Below are 24205 nucleotides of genomic sequence, written 5' to 3'. Positions count from 1 at the left end.
TAAAAGTAGAATTCTTTCATAGACTGAGTTCAAGTCGATTTAATATGACTTGAATTCTTTAGGAAAGTATATAGAGTCAAAACTGAACTTGCACAAAAAATTGTCACTTATTATAGTGTGATATACTAGAAAAAAATAAAACTCAGAGCTAGGAAACCTGGGTTCAAATACTGCTTCCACTACTTAATACTACATTATAATTTGTGAAAACATTTTCTCATCTTTAAATTGAAATAATATTTTCTATTTTCTGCCTCATATATCTACTATTCTTTGTTAACTTTAAAGAATAATATATAATTCAAGTCATTAATATTGTTATTAAAAAGAAGAAAAAAGTCAAAAATATTACTTTAGGGTAAAAATAATACAATACCTATCTAATTTGGAACCAATTTTCTGTTCCAGTTGATTCTTTTTGGTTTTCCTGTCTTGAAGATCCTTCTTTTTATTTCTGAATTCATTGTCTCTGTGTTCAAGATGTTTGATTTTTTCACGAAAGACTGTTAACTCTATATCAAGTGTCTGAAATTTTTTAATTATTTCCTATGGAAAATATAGATTCAAATTGTAAGTACATATTTAAGCAAGTCCTAGTTGAATTTCAATATTGGTTTAAATAAGTGCTACCCAAATATAGCCTTTAACCCATAAATTAACAAATTAAAGGAAAATGTATATGAAAAAGAATCATATAAAATTATCCATGTAGGAGAAACCCATCTCATGTTTGTAGAGATGAGAACCCTTGTTGAGTATTACTCTCAAATTCACATTTCCTGGTCTTGTGTACCAAATCTTGATACCTTTGAGTCAGAAGCATCCCATTCAAACTACATAGAAAAAATGTTTTATATCAGTAAGTGAGGGAATGCTAGGTAAATAGCCTTAGGCTAAGAAATATCCCCTCTTTCTGATGGCTTCTGAACATGACTTTGGTGAAATAAGTCATCTTCTTTATACTTCACCCATCCTTCAGAGTCTTAGGATGCTGTCCCACCATATCATATTCTCGTATGTTGGTAAACAACTTGCTGACATGCTGGCTTCTTAGGATTCTAAATTAAGGATGTCAATTTTATCTTGAACTAATTAAAAGCTCTCAATTGTTATTTATTTTGGAGGCAATAGCAACTAGTACATTTCTTTAGCTTTTACTGGGAAGAAGACTGATATAGATGGGATTGCTTGTCCTTCTTTGTCCTTAATTTTTCTCCACCCCCCCCCAACTCCTTTTTAAACTAAGACAACTGCTTGTCAATTATACATATTAGAAACATTACTACCTTGTGGAATCTATTCAGTCTTCACCTCCCTCTTATTCTGCCTCATGGAGCTCCATGAAATTATTTCTGCAGCAGTGAGTAGAAGTACTAGACTAATCAATACTAAGTTTTTACATTTTCAAGTTTTATACATGTCAGTGGGGGGAAGGTGGGAGTATGGGAGAGGGCAGGAGTTGGGGTGGGAGAAATAGAAAAGGCAAGAGTAGTGCTGTCTACTTTAAAGAGATAACCAACCTTATCCTGATCTTCTAATTGTCTTCTTTCTTGAACATTCACAGTAAATGTGAGAAACTGGGCTGTTTTCAGGTGTGTGTTACTAGATATAATGTCATTTGAATAAATAGAAGTTTTTACTACATACTTTTCTTGAGCTGTGTAAATCTGTTTCAGTTTGGTTTCATGAATAACCTAAAACAAAAAATATGATCACTTATTTGGTCATGCTCATTTGCATTATTTTTTAAAGGATCAAAGCATAAATGAATACATTTGAATTCTGAAGGGGTAACTAAGACAACTATAGTTGAAAACAGATCGATAAAATTTTTGCTAATTTTGAAAATTACTAAAAACTGAGCAAACTGAGTCCAAGACCTAGAAATTGTGCTTTATCATCAACTTAATTCTAATATAGTAGGTAAATCAAAATAATTTCATGCATTTACATCCACTTAAAAAAAAAATCTTCCATGCCTTCAAAGACTTATTATGCCACCTTAAACAAATCACAGCCTAATTCTACCATTAAAAAAAAAAAAAAAAAAAAAAAAAAAAAAACAAGCATAAAACATATAGTCCTGTGTAGGTGGTTCTAGATCTCAGGAATTTCTATTTATTAAACAAATACCATAAATAGATCCTATATTAGATAAAATATTTTGTAAAATTTTGTTGTTGTTGTTGTTGATGTGAATTAATAGGAATAATAGGGTAAAGAGCTACTCTGACTTTCTTAGTCTCTTGGATTTCAATGTGGCTTGATCCTGTAATTTTTCAGTGGAGTAGAATATCAAATATAAATGAAGTATTCTGTGGTACTTAAAGTCCCTGATATCTACAATGACTCTTTGCTGAGGATTCTCCTTTTTGATTTTCCTTTTCTAAAACCTTATAACAGACCATTAAAATTTCATCTGATGATTCCCTAAAGGTTTGGGATCTAAAAAACCCTCCAAAACAACAACTACAACAAAAACAAAAACCTGAAGAGTAATCTCAGAAGTGATGGTATTTTGGGGACTTGAGGCAGCTAGATGGCACAATAAAGTACTGAGCTTAGAATCAGAACATTTTAGTTCAAGTCCAGCCTCATATACTTATTAACAATGTAACCATCAGTAAATAACTTAGCCTGTTTACCTCAGTTTCCTCATCTGTAAAATGATTATAATAGTATTTATTTCCCAAAGCTGTAAGGATTAAGAGATATTTGCAAAGGCCTTGGCATTGCACCAGGTGCAAAACAGGCACCTCTATCCATATCTTGCTAAACTTTTTAAAGATTCCTAACATTTTAGAAATAGAAGATATTTTTTAATGGTCATTCCAAATAGACTCATGTTACATATAAGGAAACCAGGGGTCCTGAAGGGCTAAGCTGTTTAATTAATGATTGAGATGATCACCGGATTGAGACTTCCTGACTTCTAGCTCAGGGTTCTTTCCTTTGCTCAAAAGAAAAAAAAAACCCATAATCTTTATTCGAAGTAAAAATATTGCTTTTTCTTAAAAAAAAAAATCTTTATTGTTGTAATTGAAAAGATATATTATTCCATTGGTGTGGATATTCCTTCCACTGAAAAACATACTAAGAAGTTTCATAAATTGTTATTCCAAATGTGGATATGTTTTCACAAAGGTAGTGGATATTCACACAAATTTTTACATGTATGATAATGCCTATATGATTTTATAACATCCACCATTTCAAAATTACTAAGATGACAATTTAGACTTTGACAATGTAGTGATGTATATTTTTCAATTATGCCATCAAGATGAGATTAGAGAAAGAGACAATTACTTAGAAAGAATAAAAGCAGAAGTGTTCCAGGTGAAATTTTATATTCAATCTGTTAACTTAAACCTATTTGTTACTTACCCTTTACTTCTTGCTGTCAATTTTACCCAATAGTCCTGTTTTCAATTTACAAAAAATGAAAAATGCCAAAGTAACTTTTATAGTTGCTTAAAGGCAAAACCACAAGGCTGTCATCTTATCTCATTGTTCTGAATGTTATTTCCAATATTTCTGCCATTTCTTACAGGGATTTTAACTAAGTTAAACTACAATATTTTACTATAGTATTAGTTATAATCTCCTCACCTGTTCAATTATTGCTCTGGTCTTTTCTGTTCCTACAGGGACATCGTGAACATGATGCTGGTAGCAAAGGTAACTCATCACAAATTGAGGTGCATCAAACAACTCTCTTAGATAAGAAAAAAGTCCATATTTCCTAATGAATACAAAGATGACCAACAGAATGGTCTTAGTTTTAATATATTTTCCAATAATTTTACATTGTAAATAATACTTAAAAAACATTTAAGAGGTAAAAATGGTTCAAAATCAGAAATAATTTTAAATACTTACTTTAGATCATTTAGAGACCTTGTGGGTACTCTGTCTGCATATACGATACTGGGGATACAAACAGCATTTACTTTTAATTTGTGATTGTCACGCATCTAGATAGTAGGAAAGCAAAAGCATTCTTAAAAAGCAATTTCAAAACAAAAAAAAGCTTCATAAAAAAATTTATGAATTAAGGGCTGGAATATAAAATTATTTGTAAAATCTGAAAAGAGGACTCTGGAATATTACGAGCAATATCATCTCATAAAACAGAAAAGCAGTCAAGAGTAAAATAAGTTTAAGGTGAGAGACTCAATTAAACAAAATCTTTCCTAGAAAGTTTAGGAATATTAGGACAAAAAAATAGAAAAATATCAAAAATATAATAAATGAACTTCACAGTTAAGATGAAGTGATTTTTTATAACAAATAATATTTTTTTAAAGGAAAATAAAAGCCCAAGAAAACCAGTTAGTACAATTAAAAAAAAAAATCTGGACATATATGCAATGTTTCATATTTGTGGACCGTGGACCTCACACTTCTGAAAAGGAGTAGGAATTCTCTTCCTACAGTTCTTCATAATTCTTTCTTTGTAATCCTGCAACAGTCACTTTGAGGTTTTGGGGGTTTTTTTGGTGGTGTTTGTTCTTTTCATTTACAATGTGGTATCCACTGTGTATATTGTTTTCTTGGTTCTTTTTATTTCATTTTTACAACAATTATGTAGATCTTGCCATGTTTCTCTGTTTACCATGCTTTTTTTTTTTTTTTTTTTAATAGCACAGAAATACTAAATTACAGCCATATACAACAATGTTAACTATTTCCAATTTTTTACTATCATAAAAAAGTGCTGTTGTAAGTGTTTTGGGGTACATAGGTTATTTTTTTCCTTAATGACCTCCTCAAGGTATATGCTTTATAACTAGATCTCTAAGTCAAAAGATATGGCCATTTTAGTTGCATGCCTGCTCTATTTATCTATTTATTTATTTATTATTTAGTTGCTTAATTACAACTTGTTTTCCATTATGGCTGTATGGATTGACAGTTCTATCAACCATATGGGGTCAGAATACCTATCTTCCAACAACCTTTCTAATGCGGCCTATTTCCATCTTTTGTCATCTCTGCCAATTTGTTGGGTGTGAGGTAAAACCTCGAGGTTGTTTTCATTTACAGATCTCTTATTATTGGTGATTTGGAACATTTTCATGTAGTTATTTACAGGTTTTCTTTGAAAACTATTTGTTCATATCTTTTGACCATTTATCTATTGGGGATAATAACACATACATGTTGACTATCCATATATCTTGGTTATTAAACTCTTGTAGAGACATTTGATATGGATTTCTTTACATTCAACTACTTCCTCTCTTAAGTGTATTAACTTTGTGCAGAAGCTTTTTGGTTTCATATAATCAAATTTATCTAACAGCCTCATCAATATCTCGTTTGGTTAAAAATCTACTCCTTACCCATAGCTGTGAAAAGTACATTTTTATCTTTTCTAATTTTTTATGCTGTGATTCTTAATGCTGAAGTCATTTTGAATTTATTATGGAATATGGTGTAAAATATTGATCTAAGCCGAATTTTTGTCAGACTACTTTCTAGTCTTCCTGGTATTTCTTATCAGACAGAGAATTATTTCCTAAGTATTTATATTTTCAGCTTTATCAAATCAAAATCCTAGATTATTGATTCTCTCTTCTATTCTTGTTCTATTGATCTACTTTTTTTTCCCTAAAATTTTAACAAATGATTATGATGACTTATTTTATAATATACTCTGAGAGATGGAAGTGATCTTTTCCCTTCCTTCCTTTTTTCATTATATCCTTTATTATTCTGAATATTTTGTTCTTCCAAATTAATTTTATTATTATTATTTTATTGAGTTCCATGAAATGTTTTTGGTAATTTGATATGTTTATTGTTTTGGCCTGCTCTGCACTTAATAATTATATTCCTCGAGCAATTTAAGTTATGCAGTATTTTTTTAAGAAGCAATGTATAATGGAATTTATACAAATATTTTGTGTAAGTTGGTAGATTGATCCCCAAACATTATTATACATTTATTTTGAATAAGATTTCCCTTTCTATTATTGCTTTTGGCTATTATTATTATATGGAAATGGTGTTGATTTTTGTGGGTTTATTTTGGAGCCTGCAGCTTTGCTGAATTTATTAATGTTCTCAATAATATATTTGCTGATACTTTGGACTTTCTAAATAACCATCTTGTCATCTCCTCTGATTATTATTTTTTTTATTATTAGTTTTTTTCTCTTGTTTTACTATTAGAGCATTTCTAGAACTACATAAAATAATAATGGGGAAAGTGGGCATCTTTGCTCTACTCTTCTATCTTTGGAAAAGCTCTCCATGTATTTTCATAGTGTACGTGATTTTTCCATATAGCACAAGCATGAGAATCCTACAGATGGCCTTATTGTAGAGTTGCTAAGTAAGTATTCTCATCAATGATATCATGGCTCTTTTAAAGAACTAAATAAAGCATATCATAGCATTCTAGTAGATATGTATCAGTCAATAAATATCGATTAAGCCTCTACTGTGTGCTAGGCACTGTGCTATTTAAAAAAAAAAAAAAAGGCAAAAGACAGTTACAATCCAAAGGGAGAGACAAGCAAACATACACACAAACAATCTTGGGGGAGGAGAGGAACCAGAGGCAAGAGGTGCAAGATAACCCTCACCTCGAATTGTTAGAGATGTTATGAAGGAACAAGAACACAAATACAATCTAAGCTTCAAGAGCAAAGTTCAAGAGCATTTCAAAGAATAAGGAGGTCCCACTGTACTCTGCTCTGAGGAGGATACATCTTAGAACAATGTAATCAGTTTAGCTATTATATTTTAGGAATAAAAATAGTAAACTGGAAAAGATTTAGGACAGAAAATTGGAAGGTGCACAGTTTGGAGTTCATAATATATGAGGATTGAAAGATCTGGGGACACTGAGCCTGGGGAAAAAATGAATTGGGAGGATATAACAGTTATCTTCAAACACTTGATTCCAGAAGCAGAACCAGGAAAAATATTTTATAAAATACAAAGAAGGCTTCCAACTATGACAATGATGTTAGGATGCTGAAAAGTCCATATTCTTCATAATCATATCATTAAAGTCCTAAAGGTGTACCAGAAGGAATATTGGTTTAAAAAAAAAAAAGACCCAAGGGAAATTGTCCAAACCCTGGGACTGCATGAAAAGACTGTCAAAAACCAACATTAGATATGAGCAAAGAAAATCCAATGTAGTAAAAGGCACAGGATACAAGCATTCTGGACCCACATGGAACTGGACCAGACCCACTACCCAGGAAATTCCAAAGTCACAAAAAGAGATAGGGGGTCTAGCCAATGAGCAGGGCAGCATTATATTCAGGAAGCGTGTCCATACTATTCAATACAAGAAAGAGCAAATTATGATTCAAGTACAAAGCTCCAAACAAGAAGCAAGCTGGTGATATGAATAAATAGCATAAAATGCTAAATACAAAAAAGAAATGCTATAAAATAAGAAAAGACCAAGAAGTAAACTCAAAAGAGAGAAACTCTCCAATAAGTATATAAAAGTATCCAGATGAATTAAGCAAGAGATTAAAAAAAAAAAAAAAAATATGTGAAATGAGAGTTAATGAAAAAAGAATGTGAAGTTGAATTAATAGCTAGAATGGAAAATAAATCTTGCCCAAAACTGGTCTCCTTGAAACTTAGAAGGGAACTAAATAAGAAACAATGTCTACAATACAATAAAAAAACTGAAAACAAATCAAAAGATTAAAATTTTAAAAAGAAAATTTAAATACATATTACTAAAAAATGGCCTGGAAAAATAATCCAAAAAGAGATAATCTAAAAATTAATTATAAATCACAACTAAACAAAAATGCTTGGGTAATAGAGTTCAGGAAATCACAACTGAAAACTGCCCACAAACAAAGTAGAAAGAGAAAAAAATCTATTGAATATCTCCTAAAAGAAACACTAGCAATGAGAAACAAAACTAGTCCCCAAAACACAGCCAAAATGCAGTTTACAGATCAATGAATAAATATTTCAAATAGCCAGAATGAAACATTTCAAGACCTAAAAAGCCACATGCAGGATCACTAAGATTTGGCAACTACTACTAAAAAGAAAAAGTAATCTTGATAAATGATATTCTCAAAGGCAAAACAGCTAAAAGACTTACAACCAAGACTATATAGGGAGAGAGCCAACTAAAACTTTCAAATGTAGACCCAAAAATCAAACAAAAACTAAAAAAGAGAGGCAGTAAAATAAAGTAAAATAAAACAGAGGACCAAGGGGTGGTTATTGGGTGGTTTTATTCTATTTTAGTGGTTTAAAAAGAATAGTAAAAGGAAAGAAGAGAGAGAGCATTTACTACTGTCAAATCTCAACTTTTTATGGGGGTAATATTTCTAGACAATGGCACAAAAGTTTTAAAAAATATTAATGTTGGATCTATTGAACTATGGGAAATAAAGGTTCCTGTGACCACCAAAAACAAGTATTTCATTGCTGAAAGTACACTTTTCTATTAATATACACTTTTTCTAACACAGTAATCATGTACACAAAATAAAATGGGTAAACATATAAAACATTTTCTCACTCAGTAATTCTCTAGAATTCTGTGACCTTTTGTGCTAACTTCTCTCTCTCTCTCTCTCTTTTTTTTTAAACTTTTTATTGACAGAACCCATGCCAGGGTAATTTTTTTTACAGCATTATCCCTTGCACTCACTTCTGTTCTGATTTTTCCTCTCCCTCCCTCTATCCCCTCCCCCAGATGGCAAGCAGTCCTTTATATGTTAAATAGGTTACAGTATATCCTAGATACAATATATGTGTGCAGAACCGAACAGTTCTTTTGTTGCACAGGAAGAATTGGATTCAAAAGGAATAAATAACCCAAGAAGAAAAACAGACATGCAAGCAGTTTATATTCATTTCCCAGTGTTCTTTCTTTGAGTGTAGCTGCTTCTGTCCATCCTTGATCAATTGAAACTGAATTATTGTGCTAACTTCTCAATTAAAAAAAAATAACCAAAACAATGATTTCAGACAATATTCTCTTTCCATAATACATGAAATCTATGGAACCATACTTTCCTCCTTTTTTGCAGATATAACTTACTATATTAAATTACTACACTGCATCATGAACTTTGCAAAGCTGTAGCTTAGAGCCTAGGGAATGTGCATTATTATTTAGAGGCATAATTGTAACCCAAAATTTAATTTTAAAGGCAAACAATGAAAAATAGGCAACAAATGCAGAGTATGCTTTTTACAATGATAAGTTAACAAAACCACAAGTGCCTATTAGGTTATCAGCTCCTCCACAAACTTGGACACATCACATTTCTTACTTTTTCTCTACTTTGCATAGCTCTGGATGCATATGGATGTTAAAAAATATAAATCAGGTTACTAAATTGTGGAAGTAAAAAGCACAAATGTTAAGGACTGATTGTATTTCACAAAATAGGAATACACAAAGCAAATAATATACAATGAAAGAAAAAAATGGGAGAAAATGGAATTTACATGAAATCTTACTCATCTGAACTGGGCAAAGGAGGACAGAATATATTACAAATACAAATTGTTTTTTAGTTGATAGTTGTGCCTGATTCTTTGTGACCTAATTTTTGTGGGGTTTTTGGGCAAAAATACTGGAGCGATTTGCCATTTCCTTCTCCAGCTCATTTTACATATGAGGAAAAAGAGACAAACAGAATAAATTGACGTGCCCAAAGTAGTAATTATCTCAGATCAGATTTAAATTCAGATCATCCTGACTCCAGGGGAGCCACTAAGTAGTATACAGAGACCATAAGGCTCCATGAAAATAGGAACTATCTCTCACTTTTCTTTGTATCTCTGGCACAGCATCTGGCATATAGTTAAGTAATTAATAAATATTTATTGACCAACTGACATTTTCACATATAATATTCTATAATGTTATAAATTACAATAAACAAAATATTGCATAAACTGAGGCACTACTCATAAAAATAAAATCATAAGTACTTAATTATATTAATGATAAACACAGGGAGAAGACAAGCAAAACCAAAAGAATCTACAAAATGTTACCTGTCAAAGTTAATTACATCATGTTACCTTGGTAAGAAAAATAAAATTCTGGCATTATTTGAGCTCTGAAATGAAAAACATTTACTCAGATATTCAAAGAATTCTATCAATAAGTACTTGCCTCTTTGAGAAAATATTCCATATCTTCTTGACTTTCAAATACAAAAGATCTCAAGTCATTTGATGGAATGTGATTTTCAATATATTTGGCATTTTTATAGTCTTTCACATGAATCTAAATCAAGAAAAGAAATAGTATATTTATGACTACTGAAACCATTCAAAACCCAATGTCTCTATAAATGAAACTGCAAAGAAGGTCAAAGGTCCTAGAAGAAATATTGAAGTTTTAAAGGCTCAAATTAAAAAAAAAAATACTTCTTGTTTAAGGTGACAGTTACAATTTAATTTTTCAAGCCTAGTCTTGGATGAATTTAAAATGGATTTATAAAAAAGACAAATCCAAGACTATTAGCAACTGATAAGTAGCCTCAATCTCTGATCAATGTTTTCCCTTCAGAGTATATAACTCCTATTCTGCATATGTTCTTAATTAATTAAAAAAAGGTAAATGCATGCAATTTAAAAAAAAAGTTTTAAATTATATCCAGTTACAGAAAAATTTCCCAGAAGACTCCAAACTTAACATTTGTCTTTACAATATACAAGAAGATATGTACACTGAAATGTATAACTGGCAAATAAAATACAAAAACAAAACAAAACAAAACAAAACACCCAACTCTTTAGAATTTAGAATTTATGATGGCTTTAGTATAATGCTAAACATTTTGAGAAGAACAATTCTTAAACCTGGCATTTAATACCCTAATATTTATTCAATATTTACTGAATACCTGCTGTTTGGCCAAGTCCTGTGCTAGGTACTGGGACAAGGTAACTATAAGGAGAGCAAGGAGTTTATAATCAATCTAGTGGGTTTAAAAAAAAAAAAAAAAGCAAGCTATATCATGAAATTCTCCTCAAAATAAATTTTAATATTTAAATGGTAAATGCATCATATTAAATCGATGAGAGAAGATTGTTAAGAAGAAAAGATGAAAATAATAAAGAACCATTTTTACAGTTAGACTTTCTAGCTGATTTTATGTTGCTATAGAGACTTAATGAGAGTCACTTTCCAAGGCTTATTTAATATTTAGGGTATTTGTAAAATGTCACAAAGCTTTTCAAAGTAACATTTTCTTTCAAGTAATATTTAATATTTCAAATAAAATTTAACTTGAAGGTAGATGTGCCTTGAATTGCTTAAAACATCAGAAATATAGAAAGAACACATTATTAGAATACTTTTATGCACTCAAATAATTAATATAAATTAAATAAATGAGAGGAACTACCTGCTTTGAATATCTGCTATATAAAATATAATTATGTTTCACATATCCAATATTGAAAGAAAACTACTGATTTATTCAAACCAGGAATTCTTACCCTTTTTTTGTGTGTCATGTACCCCCTTTGGTTGACTGGTAAAGTCTATGGATCCCTTTTCAGAATGTTTTTAAATATACAAAATGAAATACATAATATTACAAAGGAAACCAATTATATTGAAATACAGTTATCATTATGTGTATATATATATATACACATATATATATATACTTTTAGAAGTGCAGGAAAAGTGTAATAAATTCTTCTGTTAAGTAAAATCATTTTGTTATGCAGATTATTATTCTCTATTTTATGTTTTATTATCTATACATAATATCCTATTTATAGCATGTCACAGAATGTTATTCCACATAAGTGATATATTAGTATTGATATATAAGCAATACGTACTAAATATATCAATAAAATGTATACTTTAATTACTAGATTTTCATTTTAAGTTATTTACTATTTAAAATTATTTAAGTAATCATAATATATAGTATGATTATTTTTATTATTATTTATTAAACATAACATATAACATAAAAATAAACATTAAAATAAATTTTAATCTTATGAATATCAATTACTGCATTGTTTTAAATGGTAAAGTGAAGGCTTCAGAGATTACCAAGGTGTGAAAGGATGTGTATTTAAATTCAATTCTAGATTAAAATCTGTTACAAGTGGCCAGAAGCATGATGATGGAATAAATGAAGTGTTACTTGTCTAAACATTTTTATTATAACAAAAAACATCAATTAGATTACTGACAAAATAAGCTTTCTTAAAATGAACAGATTCTCTTACCATGAGCACGATGGGTTCAAAAACTGTTTTCTTAAATCTTTGCTTATTTTTTCTTAGCCACATAACAGCATCATGTGTATCACGATATCTCATTCTCAATTTCTCTTCCCTTTGATTCAATAGGTTATCAAGGCATACAATACGAGCAGTTATAGCTATTTTTGAAAAACAAAAATAAAGCATTATGCCTCTGAAAAGTTTAGCAAGTTAATTTGGCCATTTATCAAACATGATAAATATAGTATTATATCACTGTAACTGTTTCATAGGTAATTTTAAATAGAAAATAAGTTTCCATCTTTCTAACCTAGGAGTCAACCTCAATTTCTCACTTTCTCAACAACTTATAACCTATCTGTTGCCAAATTCAACTCTGCAATATTTCTCATGTGTATCATTTCTATTTCTCTGCAGACAATGCCACCACCCTGATGCAAGCCTTAATCACCTGATTTCTAGAATACTGCAATATAATCAGTATATTCTGTGATGCATTAACAGTGGCTTCCTTGCTGTCCTTACACGCAATGCTATGACTGCAGGCATTTTTCCTGGCTGTTCTTATACTTGAAATTCTCTCTCTCTCCTCCTTTCTGTCTCCTGGATTCTGTCAAGTCCCAGCTAGCATCTCAGCCCCTACAAAAAAATCTTTCTTAACCACCTAGAATGCTGGTACCTTCCCTTGCAGACTATACCCAATTTATTCTATTTTTTTGAATAGAATTGTTTGCATATTGCCTTTTTTTAAAGATTCTGAATTCCTTGAGAGCTGGGCACTTTGCCTTTCTTTTAGAATCCCCAGAATTTGGCACAGTTCTTGGCTAAGCAAAATAGGTTCTTAAAAATGCCTACTGACTGAGAGGAAGTAAATATATATAATACATGAAAACAATATATTATAGGACAGCTTCAGGCTTTGTATACAGCAAATGTGGAAAAATAATATTGCCTTTATTTAAAACAATATTCAAATATATACATACATATATATATATACAGAGTTTTAATAAAACTTACTTTCTTTATCTTTCTTTAGATTTTCTATCTCTTTTAGCCTCTCATTTATCTCTACATCAATTGCTGACTTTTCCTCATGCACTTGTTTTAGATCTTCATTAAGGGAATCAATTTGAGGTTGCAGATTCTCACAGCTTCCTATGGACTCAATTTCACTCTTCCAATCATCGATCATCTTACGAGTATTACTTATTCTCTGCAGTCTATTATCTTCTTCGTCTCGCTTCACTCTGAAAGCATGCTTTGCTTCTTCAATCTAACAGAGTACAAGAATAAATTATTACTTAGGACTTTTTCTGTTGGTTTAAAAATCTATATTGTTGATTTTTTCAAAAAAGGTAAAATCAACATTCTAAGTGTATATTTTATTTATGCCTTAGTACTAATGAAAAATATCCCATTTTTAAGCCCAACTAAATATTCAAAGTATATGTAAACAAGAGTCATTCTTATGTATCAATTATCCATGTAAAAAATCATTCCCAGGGCACAAGAGACATATAATATGGTTACAGTAACAAATTCACAGAAATGAATGCAACTTGATGAATATTCAATTTTTTAAAAAAAAATGGAAAAAGAAACCATTTTGTTTCAGAAAAATTCAAAACCCCAATGTCCAATAAACTGAAACACATATCACTAAGGAATTCTCTACCTGATTTAAAAAAAAAAGTTGAGAACTGACAGAAATTAGGCTTATATCAACATTCCACAATAAATTTTAAGTGCATACATTACCTTAATACCAAAGCTCATATTAATCATATGAAACTGAAAAGCTTCTATACAAACAAAATTAATATATTTAGAATAAGAAGGGAAATGGTTGAATGAAAAAACTTTCTAGCAAATTTCTCTGATGTAGTATCCAAGACAATTAACATTTTCTGCTAGACCAAATAAGGAGTCAAAGAACAGGAATAAAAAGTTCACAAAAGAACTGCAAATTATATTGTTGTTTATCCTTTGTTCCCGAAGAGGACCACATCAGTGAGGTAATGCCATGATATGCAAGTGAATTGGATTTAAGTGAGGAAGAGCAAAGTCACTGGCTTCACTTTCTCTTCCAAAACCATCTGGGTCCAGTGGCAAGATATAGATCAGGACGATTGGATTTATCTCTGGATACAGTGAAAGACCTTGGCCTTTTTAAGCTTAGGTCTTTGGTAATGCCCATTCAGTCATTAGGACTAGATAAAGAAATGGGGCAAAGAATGGCTTTTTTTTACCTACTCAAAAAAAAATAATCAATCAATCTGGGAGGGGTTGTTCCCTATGCTGGGAATGAAAACACCTTTCCTTCTGACTGCTGTCCTGTAGAGTTTCTAGGTTCATATAAGACTTCACTCAAATGCCACAGCTTATGGAAAATCTTTTTAGATCTATCTTTATTTGTGTAAAGAATGTTTTATTATTGTGTCTATATAGTTCCTGTGTGTAACTTCACAGGAGACTCCCAAGTTTAGATTTGCAAAATGAACCTGAAAGTTTTTGAAGAATCCACCAAAGCACAATTTAGAACTTTTCTTGCTATTAACTTTAAATTTAATAATTGTCTCCCTTTCTCCTTAGCTCTTCAAAGAAAGAAAACATTTGACTTTCTTGGTGTTGAAATTGCATATACACATTTCTCTTTGTTGCTTAAGATTCAAAATTCTTAGTTTCCTAAAAACTAGTTATTATGTTACATATTCTACCTCAGTTTCATTTTTTTTTATCAATTATTGGGGGAAGAACTTCCACAACTTTGGGAAAGAACAGGCAGAAGGAGGAGTGAGAATATTACCTTAATTCTGTTTTCCTATCTTTTTAACTGTGAGATAGAAAAAGGGAAAAATGACATTGATATATAGTATCAGCATGAAATCTGTCCACACATAGAAATTTCCCTGGCAATTTATACTTTTTGGAAGAGTACAAAGCACTTTCATGACATATTTTAGACTATGAGCACATTTGCAAATAAAATATCTCCTTCCAAGGCAGCAATCTTTCTCTTAATTTCTTATTTGTATTATATTTATATCTAAATACTTTTACAAGAGAATGGTTAACAGTTAAATTCTATGTAAAAGCAAATTCATTCTACTGAGCACCAGAAAGCCCTCATGGATCAAATTCCAATGAGGTTGCTGAGTATGTTTTATCATTTATTTTTTAATTAACTTAGGTGATCCCAACCCACTATTCCCATGAGTGGGAAATATTAACCGTCACAGAATTCAGTTTTCAACCAGTACAATTCTGAATAAGCCTTCCTTCCAAATAGTGTTAAGAGAGCTTTAACAAAGCAGCAATTCCCCCAAAATTTCCTATTTCACACTTACATTTATATCAGAGTTTCTATGCTCTAAGAACAGGAGTTCTTATTCTCTTTGCACACATGGACCCCTTTAGCAGTATGGTAAAGCCTATGAACCTCTTCTTAGAATGAATTTTTAAAAATGAAAATATTTTTATATATAAAAATTTGCAAAGTAAACCAATTGTACTGAAATATGGTTAAAAACATTTGTAAAAATAAGCTTATGAATCCCACATTAAAAATCACTGCTCTAAGACAAGAGCAGTATATGCATCACAGATTTATGTAGTTAATATTTCATTATGTAGTCTTACTTGTTTCTCTCTCCTTTCTAATGCATCTTGCTTTTCTTTGCATTTACAAGATGTATCTCTGATGTCATTATTCTATAAGGAAATAAAAATGTATACAAATTAAAATTTAAGTAAGTGCATAGTCATTTATTCATCTGATCTCAACTTCCCAGACCTCAAACAGCCAGGAAAGCTAAGAAAACTTATACAACAGAAGAACAGGATCAGCAGTAAAGCAGGATCTTTCCTGTGGTACCTTTATGTCATCATGTTTATAAACAAATGTCCAAACATTCATTTTCTATAAGTATAAGCATGTTTTATGCCTGTCTTTTTGCCAGTAAAAAAGTTTCTCTCCACTTGACTTACTGTTCTCTAGCATTTTGTCCTCTGATGAGAAAATTTCTGGCACAGTAAAACTTAATACTTCTGATTTTTTTTTTAGCAGCTGCCACTCAGATTATTAACAAAAATACCTTTTCATCTTTTAAAAGGGACAATGAGAAAATGCTGGGATCTCCATTAGAGACATTTTAAGTTCCCTGAATGACTCTCAACTGCTCCCAGAAACAAAGGTTGGGTTTACATAGCAATAAAGAAACACATGGGGTGTATAAGTTAGATATAATATATATAATTGAAGAAAAAATTCAAAGAAGAGGAACAAAATTCATCAGAAAAAAGGAAGAGTAGATGGCAGGGTGGTAAAGGCAAGTGACATTAGGTAGATAGTTCAAACCAATATCTTCTCATCAAAAGAAAGTAAGGAATACCACTGGACGGTATTCCAAAGGATGGGTTGGTGATCAGTGTAGAAAGGAACATCGATACTAATGAGATCACATATGTACATGAATACTGAATTTTTTCAATAGACACATTATTTCTACAATCACATGAGAGCTGAATAATAAAAAAAAGTATAATAATAACACTATTTCAAATGTTCAACATGATACAACTTATCAAGAAGAAGATGCATTTCCAAAGTTTTTCCAACAATAGGAATGCAGAACATTTAAACTGATATGCTAAGACAACTACATTTTTGTCCAAATTAGTATAAAGAGGCTGGCTGGGATTAAAATTGGTTGTGCTGAGCAATTTATTTCAGTGTGTGAAGCTTTAGTATTCAGGACAGGGATCATATTTATTACACTGGGTTTTTAAAAAGTGATTCACATCACTTTTTTTTTTAAACAGTGCAATAAGTAAAAGGCACAACTGAGTAGAAGTCTGAAGAAGCAAGGTCTAGTTTTATTTTTTTAAATATTCTAAGTCTCCTCTACCTGACTATTAATCTTTAAAAGGTCACGTCCAAATCTAAAATTCAATAACTTTAAGATTACAGTGGTGTCTCAGTATGCTTCAAATTGAATTCAGTATTCAACAATTACAATGACCAAAAAAAATGCTTCAACACATGATGCTTGCTTGGCACTCATCATACTTGGTTACTGTCGGTTGAGGAGTAGGGATATAAGACTACTTATACTGGGGTATCGCCCAGCCCCTGTGACAGCTGTCATTGTCCTCAGCCAGGAGCAATTCCTCTTTAGTGAAGGCAGAAGTGTGCAGGACTGTCATGTTGGAGCCCACAATGCAGAAGTTGTTTGTGTTGGCAGGATGATGTGGCTACAGCATTATTAGTTTCTTGCCTCCCATTAGTAATACTGAAGGGGTAGAACAGCCATAGTGCTCAGCAAGAGAAGCAGCAGCAGTAATGGTACAGGACCCAGGATTCCCAGTAGACCTAAATCCTGGGTGGCAGGGGACATGGGAACATAGTTTTTGCATCACATCCAGACTCCATCCCAATGCTTCCCCTGCTCCCCAGCCCTGGACTGGGTGGGGTAAAGGTAAAGCATAAATGTTGCAAGTTCCTCTCAGAAAGCAATTTGGATCTAAGAGGGAGGAAGCTGGCTGGGCTTGTTTCTCTGCAGCTGAAAGTGCCTCTGCCCATTTTGGGAGGGATGGTTAGATATGCTCCTTATGGAAAAATATTCAGTCCTCATCACTTTTGCCACTCGACTTACCTTCTAGAACCAATTAACAAAAAGTACTGAGGTACCACTGTATATGTATAATACTATACAAACTTTAAAGAGATATATTTCTTCCTACTAGTAAATTTTAGTAGAGAATGCTCTACACGCAAATCTCTCCCCAATTCCTCAATTCCTACAAATGCAGATTTGGTAACATCAATTTAGGCTCTATATTACACATTTTCACTCAGTTTTTCTATACGAGAAACAATTTGAAATTCAATATAGATACAGTACCTTTATTTTGACTTGATTATCCAACTGCCGGCGCTGCCTTTCATACTCTTGAATTTTTTGTGTTAGAGGGCCCTGTGTTTCTTTAAGCTTTTTGAGTTCTTCCTTCATCTGTTCACGATTCTGTTTTACTTCTTCATACTGTTGGCGAACATTTTCATATTCCTTGCAAAAAAAGTGAGGTTATGGAATTTAACCTGCTAGTCTAGGCTGGTATTTAAGTGATAAAGTATATAAGCTAAAGAGAATAGGAACAAAATAGGAGATGCAAAGATTAAAAAATATAAATTAGAAAGGAAAAGTAAAGAAATATTTGAGAAAGGGCAAAGAAAAAGAAAAAAAAAAAAAAAAAAAAAAGGACAAACATAGAATATATCCAGAGGTCTTTCTAGTATTCAAAACTAATCATTCTTATTCTACTTAAATAGTAAAACAGTAAAGAAAAACAAATTTCATAATGTATCTTGACTGACAGTGGATACATTAATAAAGTCAAGAAGCAAGGAATTAAATTTTAACAGAAAAATATAAAGTGAAAAACCATATTGCTCTTTACTGACATTATCTTAAAAGATGTTAATTCATGTGGATTCAATAATTTAAAGTGCTAAAGGTGAAAGCAAATACGTTATACAGCAATTAGAAGCAGAATCATAGAATACAAAGAATATGAGATTTTAGCAAAAAATTTAGATGAATTAGAACATTAATTTTATATTTATATTTATATCTTCCAAATAATTTCTCAATGTCCTAGCCATGAGGACACCGTAAGATTAAATTTTCACAAACATGCACATGTGCTCTCTCTTGCCCCTTAAAAATATACATATTTTTATTCACAAATACAAATCAAACAATCTTCATTTTAAAAGCTGCCATGGTCAAAAAAAAAAGTATTTTTATGAATGGTCAATTTTCTGGTGGAGTTCTTCTTTCCTAATAAGCTAGCTAGGCTGGTGTGTCTACCCCATAATCAAAGGGTCCATTTCCAACTTGACAAAAACCTATTCCATACCAAAACAAGAGACCAGAATAAAACTTGATTGGAAACCTTAGATGAATAAGATTGAAAAAACTGATAAAATTCATTCCAAAACAGTAAGTACTCATTAAATATCCAGTATTTGCAATGACATATATTGGCTGCAGTTGCAAGGATAAAATTAAATATGTCCTTCTCCCTTCAAGGCACTTACCTTTCTACTTGAAGATACAATATATAAAGTAATAGATGTATATATAATTATAAAATATTTAGTTGAAGTCTACAGATAGAATTTGAGAACTCTCATACATATTAAAAGATTCCTTGTCTAATTATTCTAATTAGTAAAACAGTAATTAATAATAAGTGAAAGAAGCACAATTTCACAAAATGGAACAAGAAAACATACTATACTGTATGTAATAAATGAGGCAAAAGATGAAGAAATGGTCTCCAAGATTTAAGACTTACCACCCATGGCCTTTTTGCTTCAAGCATCTCAATTAAATCCAAATGACGTTTACACTCATAATATCTCTCCACATCCTGCTTATGCCTTTCATTAGTCTGTTTCAATTTTTCCAAGTAGTCACTTTTTTCTTTGCATGCGATCTATACAGGTATATATTACACAAAGCAGACTTAGAATACTTGTAGGTAAAAATCTGTTCAAATAAAAAAATCTGATACGTATAAAAATTCCATTATGGTGAGTTCCACAGAACCTTCAAGTTATATTACTGTAGTAAAATTTAAATGACAAGGAAATGTTATTGTTATCATCGTCATTATTATTCATTTTTCTCAATCTTCAGGTTATAGAAATGAAACTCAATGGTAAAGTACAATTTCAACACTATGAATTAATAAGAAAGTTGTCTTCTATAGAAAATCAGGGAGCCATAAGTTATTCTCAATTCATATGCTTTCTAAAGCTACTAGATCATTCTGAGTTATGTACTAGCTTTGTTTTTGTTACATTGCTGAGAGCTAAGGTAAGATTTTCTGATAGGAATGACTGATATGGAAAAGGACTATTAGATTTTTTAAAAATAACTTTTTATTGCTAGAACCCATGCCAGGGTTTTTTTTACAGCATTATCCCTTGCATTCACTTCTGTTCCGATTTTTCCCCTCCCTCCCTCCACCCCCTCCCTCAGATGGCAAGCAGTCCTTTACATGTTTAATAGGTTACAGTATATCCTAGATACAATATATGTGTGCAGAACCGAACAGTTTTCTTGTTGCACAGGGAGAATTGAATTCAGAAGGTATAAATAACCCGGGAAGAAAAACAAAAATGCAAGCAGTTTATATTCATTTCCCAGTGTTCTTTCTTTGGGTGTAGCTGCTTCTAGGACTATTAGATTTGTAGCTAAGAGAATCAAGATTCAAATCCTGGATCTGGTATTTATTGGTTGTATGATCTTGAACATGTAATTCAACTCCTCTAGGTATCAATTATTTCATGTTAAAATAAGACAATCAGATTCATTAATACCTAAAAGCCCTTTTAAGCTTTAAATTCCACTGTATTTCTATAGGAAAATATGTTCCTCCAATATTATATATCACATAGAAAATAGAATGCAATTTTTTAAAAATACCTTACTACCAGCCATCTACCAAGAAAATGAATTGAATTCTGTTATGGAATTCTTCTGTAAATGGTATTTTTTTCATATTTAATATTTTTATTTTCCCCATTTACAAGAAAAAGTTTTTTTTTCATTTGTTTTAAAACTGAGTTCTAAAGTCTCACCTTTCCTCCCCATCCTCACTCCCCATTAAGATACACATGAAGTTATGTAAACAATTTCATAAGTCACACTGTGAAAGAAAACAGATTCTTTCCCTTCTCCCTATAAAAAAACTATCAAGAAAAATAATGAAAGAGTATGCTTCAATCTATGTTCACACACAATCAGTTCTTTCTCTGGGTATGGAAAACACTTTTCTTCCTAAGTCCTTCAGAGTAGTTGTGGATCATTGTATTGTTGCAACTAGCAAAGTCTGTAAATTCTATTCATTATAGAATTATACTAGTCTGATATATTATCGGATATATTGATATTACACTTAAATGACATATTCAAGCAGAGACTAAAATTTATAATACCGGGCAACTTTGTCTTTTGGGAGGAAAAGGGGGATACCCATACTTAGCATAGTACCTAGAACACAATAAGAGCTTGATAAATGTTTGCTGATTGAACAATTACCATCAAGGAGACTGATGAGAGATAGTATAGAGCAGGGGAAATAGCATTGAATTTAGAGTTAAATGACTTGAATACAAATCTCAACTTGGCTACCTATTACTTGTATGACCTAGTGCAACTGCTTTATTAAGCTCTCACCTCTATAAACCTATTTCTTTCATAAAATGAAAGATTTGGAATCTAACACTTTTTTGAGTTTTCATCTACAAAGCACTCTTATGTACGGAGAGGAATTTACAAAAATAAGTGAATAAATGTTAACTTCAGAAGAGAGACAAACAACTAGGGGGATGAGCAAAGGTTTCCTAAAGAAAGTGGTTCCTTTCCTTAGCCTTGAAGGAAGCTAATAATTATAAGAGGAAAAAGAGCATTATGGGTATACAAAAGAATGGAGGATTAAAAAGCCTTGCTTGAGGAAAAGAAAGTAGGCCAGTTTGGTTCAAATGTAAAGTGTGTGAAGGCAGGCTGGGAATATATTTGAAGGACTTTAAGAGACACTAGGGAACCAATTAAGAATCTTAAATAGGGAAGGAACATGGTAAGATCCCTACTTTAGGAAGATTATTTTAGCAATAAAACTATCAATAAGAATTTATTAAATGCCTACTATATGCCAAATATTGGGGCTAAAAACAGAAAAATGAGACAGCTTGTGCCCTGAAGAAGCTTAAAGTCCACTAAAGGATACATAATATTCACAGATAAGGAAATAATACAAAGAGAAGCAGAAACAATTGGGGGAATCAGAAAAGGGCTTTTGAAGAAAGAGACACGAGCTAAGCTTTGAAAGATACTAGAAGTTGTTCCAAGAGACTAAACTGAAGTGGGAGAAAATTCCAGGGGTAAAGAATAATCTGTGAATTATTAAAAGCATGGAGGTAGGAAAAAGAAACTTGTGAATGTTGAAAAGCAGGTGAGCCATTTTGGCTGGAGCATCTGGTATAGGCAGATTGTGAAGGACTTTAAAAGGGAGTTTGTACTTTAAATCTAAAGATAATGGGAAGCCACTAAAGTAGGAGAGTGAAATGTTTAGATCTGTATAATAGAAAGGTCAATTTAACATTTGGCTGTGCAGAAGAAAAAGAAACAGAGAGATCAATTAGGAGGTGATGCTAATAGTTCAGGTAGGGGGATGATGAAGGACTACACTAATCTGATTATGGTGTGACAAGAAAAAGGGATAGATATGAGAAATATCAAGGAAGCAGAATTTGCAAGAGTCAGCAAATGATCTCGTATAGGGAGGGAGGGATGTGTGACTGATAATGAAAAGTTTAAGATAATGTCTATATTGTGAACACTGTGAGCAACTGATAGAATGGGAGTGGTTCTGAGATAAACTGCTAAGTTAAAAACAAACAAAAAAAAAAGGGTCAGTTCAGGGGGAAAGATAATGAACTTGTTTTTGGCCATGAGTTTGAGATGCCTATACAACATCCAATTAGTGATGGAGGACTTGAGTTTGAGGGATTAGGGATGGATACATGAGTCTAGGAATTACCTGCAGAGAAATGACAACTGAACACAAGAGAGTTGATGAGGTCATCAAGAGAGAAAGTGTATAGAGAGAACATGGGACAGGACAGAACCCCAGGATATATTAAAATACAGACATAGGACATAACTTGATAAACCTACAAAAGAGACTCAGAACTATCAGCTCTAGAAGTAGGAACATGACTAAAGAAGCATACTGGGGAATGAGCTAGAATTGGATCAAGGTCATAAATAGAAGGAGTTAGTCTTGGTATGGATAAGGATTACCTTTTTCTTTGAAAATGAAGTGAAGGACCAGGACAGTAGATGATGCTGAGGTATTGTGAAGAATGGTCCTGGAGAGGGGTGAGTGGAGGGGGGGAAAGAAAGGGCCCTATCCACATGGTAGAGCTATGTGAAGAATAGACTGAGAAAGGGAGAGAGGGGAAATGGGGAGTCTGGTTAGGAGATTATTGTGAAAGTCTTAAGTGAGAGGTGGAGCAGTCTGAATTAGGAAGTAGCCACATAAGTGAGAAGAAAAGGATGGATGAAAGATACATATAGTAGAGGTAGAATTGAACACTTGGCAACTGATGGGACAGAGATGTATATGTGAAGACCAAGCAGAGGATGACTTCATTTTTACTTTTGAGGATGACGTCAAGGTTTCAAACTAAAATAACTAGAACACAGTGGAAATACATGCTACTGATATAAAGATGCTTGGAAAGGAATATAATTTGTGATGGGGAATTGGAGCTAAGGGAGAGAAGGTTTGGAATTCGTCATCTGCACAGATGACAGATCAACTTCAGGGCCTGAAAAGATCAAATGATGAAATTACCAGAAGAGAGGGTAAAGAGAGAAAAATGAACTTATGACTGATCTTGAAAAAGACACATGATTATGGATGATAAAACCTGTGAAAGAGTGGTCAGATACACAGTAAAACAAAGAGAAAGAACAGCTAAGAGAAAGGAAAATATATTCAGAAGGAAATAGTCAATATTTTCAAAAACCAAAGAGAGAAAAGAAATGGGTGATTAAGGAAATGCAATTGAATTTAACAATTAAAAGAGGTCTTTCCTAAGATTGGAGAGCAATTTCAGTCATATTGGAAGGGGCTGAAAAAGGAAGTAAAAAAGTGTTGCCTCTTTTTTTTCCCCCTAGCAATTTGGCTCTAAAAGGGAAAATATAAGCTCCTTGATAGTGAGGATTGTATTTTGCCTCTTTTTATATTCCCAGTGCTTAACACAGTACCTGGCACATTTAATAAATGAATTTTACTGAACTGAACTCAAGGGTGACAAGGTGAAGTTTTTAAATAATAAGGAAAACCTAGAATTAAAATAAAGTACACACATTTCATTATTTTGAGAAGTTAGAGAAAA

The 24205-nt window shown here is 31.8% G+C and overlaps 1 protein-coding gene across 1 annotated transcript in view; it reads right to left on the bottom strand.

Annotated features, from left to right (window-relative positions):
• Window positions 1-24205, bottom strand: part of SMC5 (structural maintenance of chromosomes 5) — a 68198-nt gene that overhangs the window by 14033 nt on the left and 29960 nt on the right. The window contains exons 6-15 of the mRNA XM_051962029.1: window positions 19588-19728; window positions 18132-18293; window positions 15868-15939; window positions 13246-13501; window positions 12229-12383; window positions 10139-10252; window positions 3883-3977; window positions 3613-3745; window positions 1521-1694; window positions 377-546 (exon numbers count right to left, since the gene is read on the bottom strand). Coding sequence (XP_051817989.1) covers window positions 377-546; window positions 1521-1694; window positions 3613-3745; window positions 3883-3977; window positions 10139-10252; window positions 12229-12383; window positions 13246-13501; window positions 15868-15939; window positions 18132-18293; window positions 19588-19728 — 1472 coding nt within the window. The remainder of the gene's footprint in view (window positions 1-376; window positions 547-1520; window positions 1695-3612; window positions 3746-3882; window positions 3978-10138; window positions 10253-12228; window positions 12384-13245; window positions 13502-15867; window positions 15940-18131; window positions 18294-19587; window positions 19729-24205) is intronic.

This window comes from Antechinus flavipes, chromosome 1 (genome assembly GCF_016432865.1).
Source record: "Antechinus flavipes isolate AdamAnt ecotype Samford, QLD, Australia chromosome 1, AdamAnt_v2, whole genome shotgun sequence".
Taxonomy (NCBI): Eukaryota; Metazoa; Chordata; class Mammalia; order Dasyuromorphia; family Dasyuridae; genus Antechinus; species Antechinus flavipes.
This window is presented reverse-complemented; position numbering and strand designations above follow the sequence as displayed.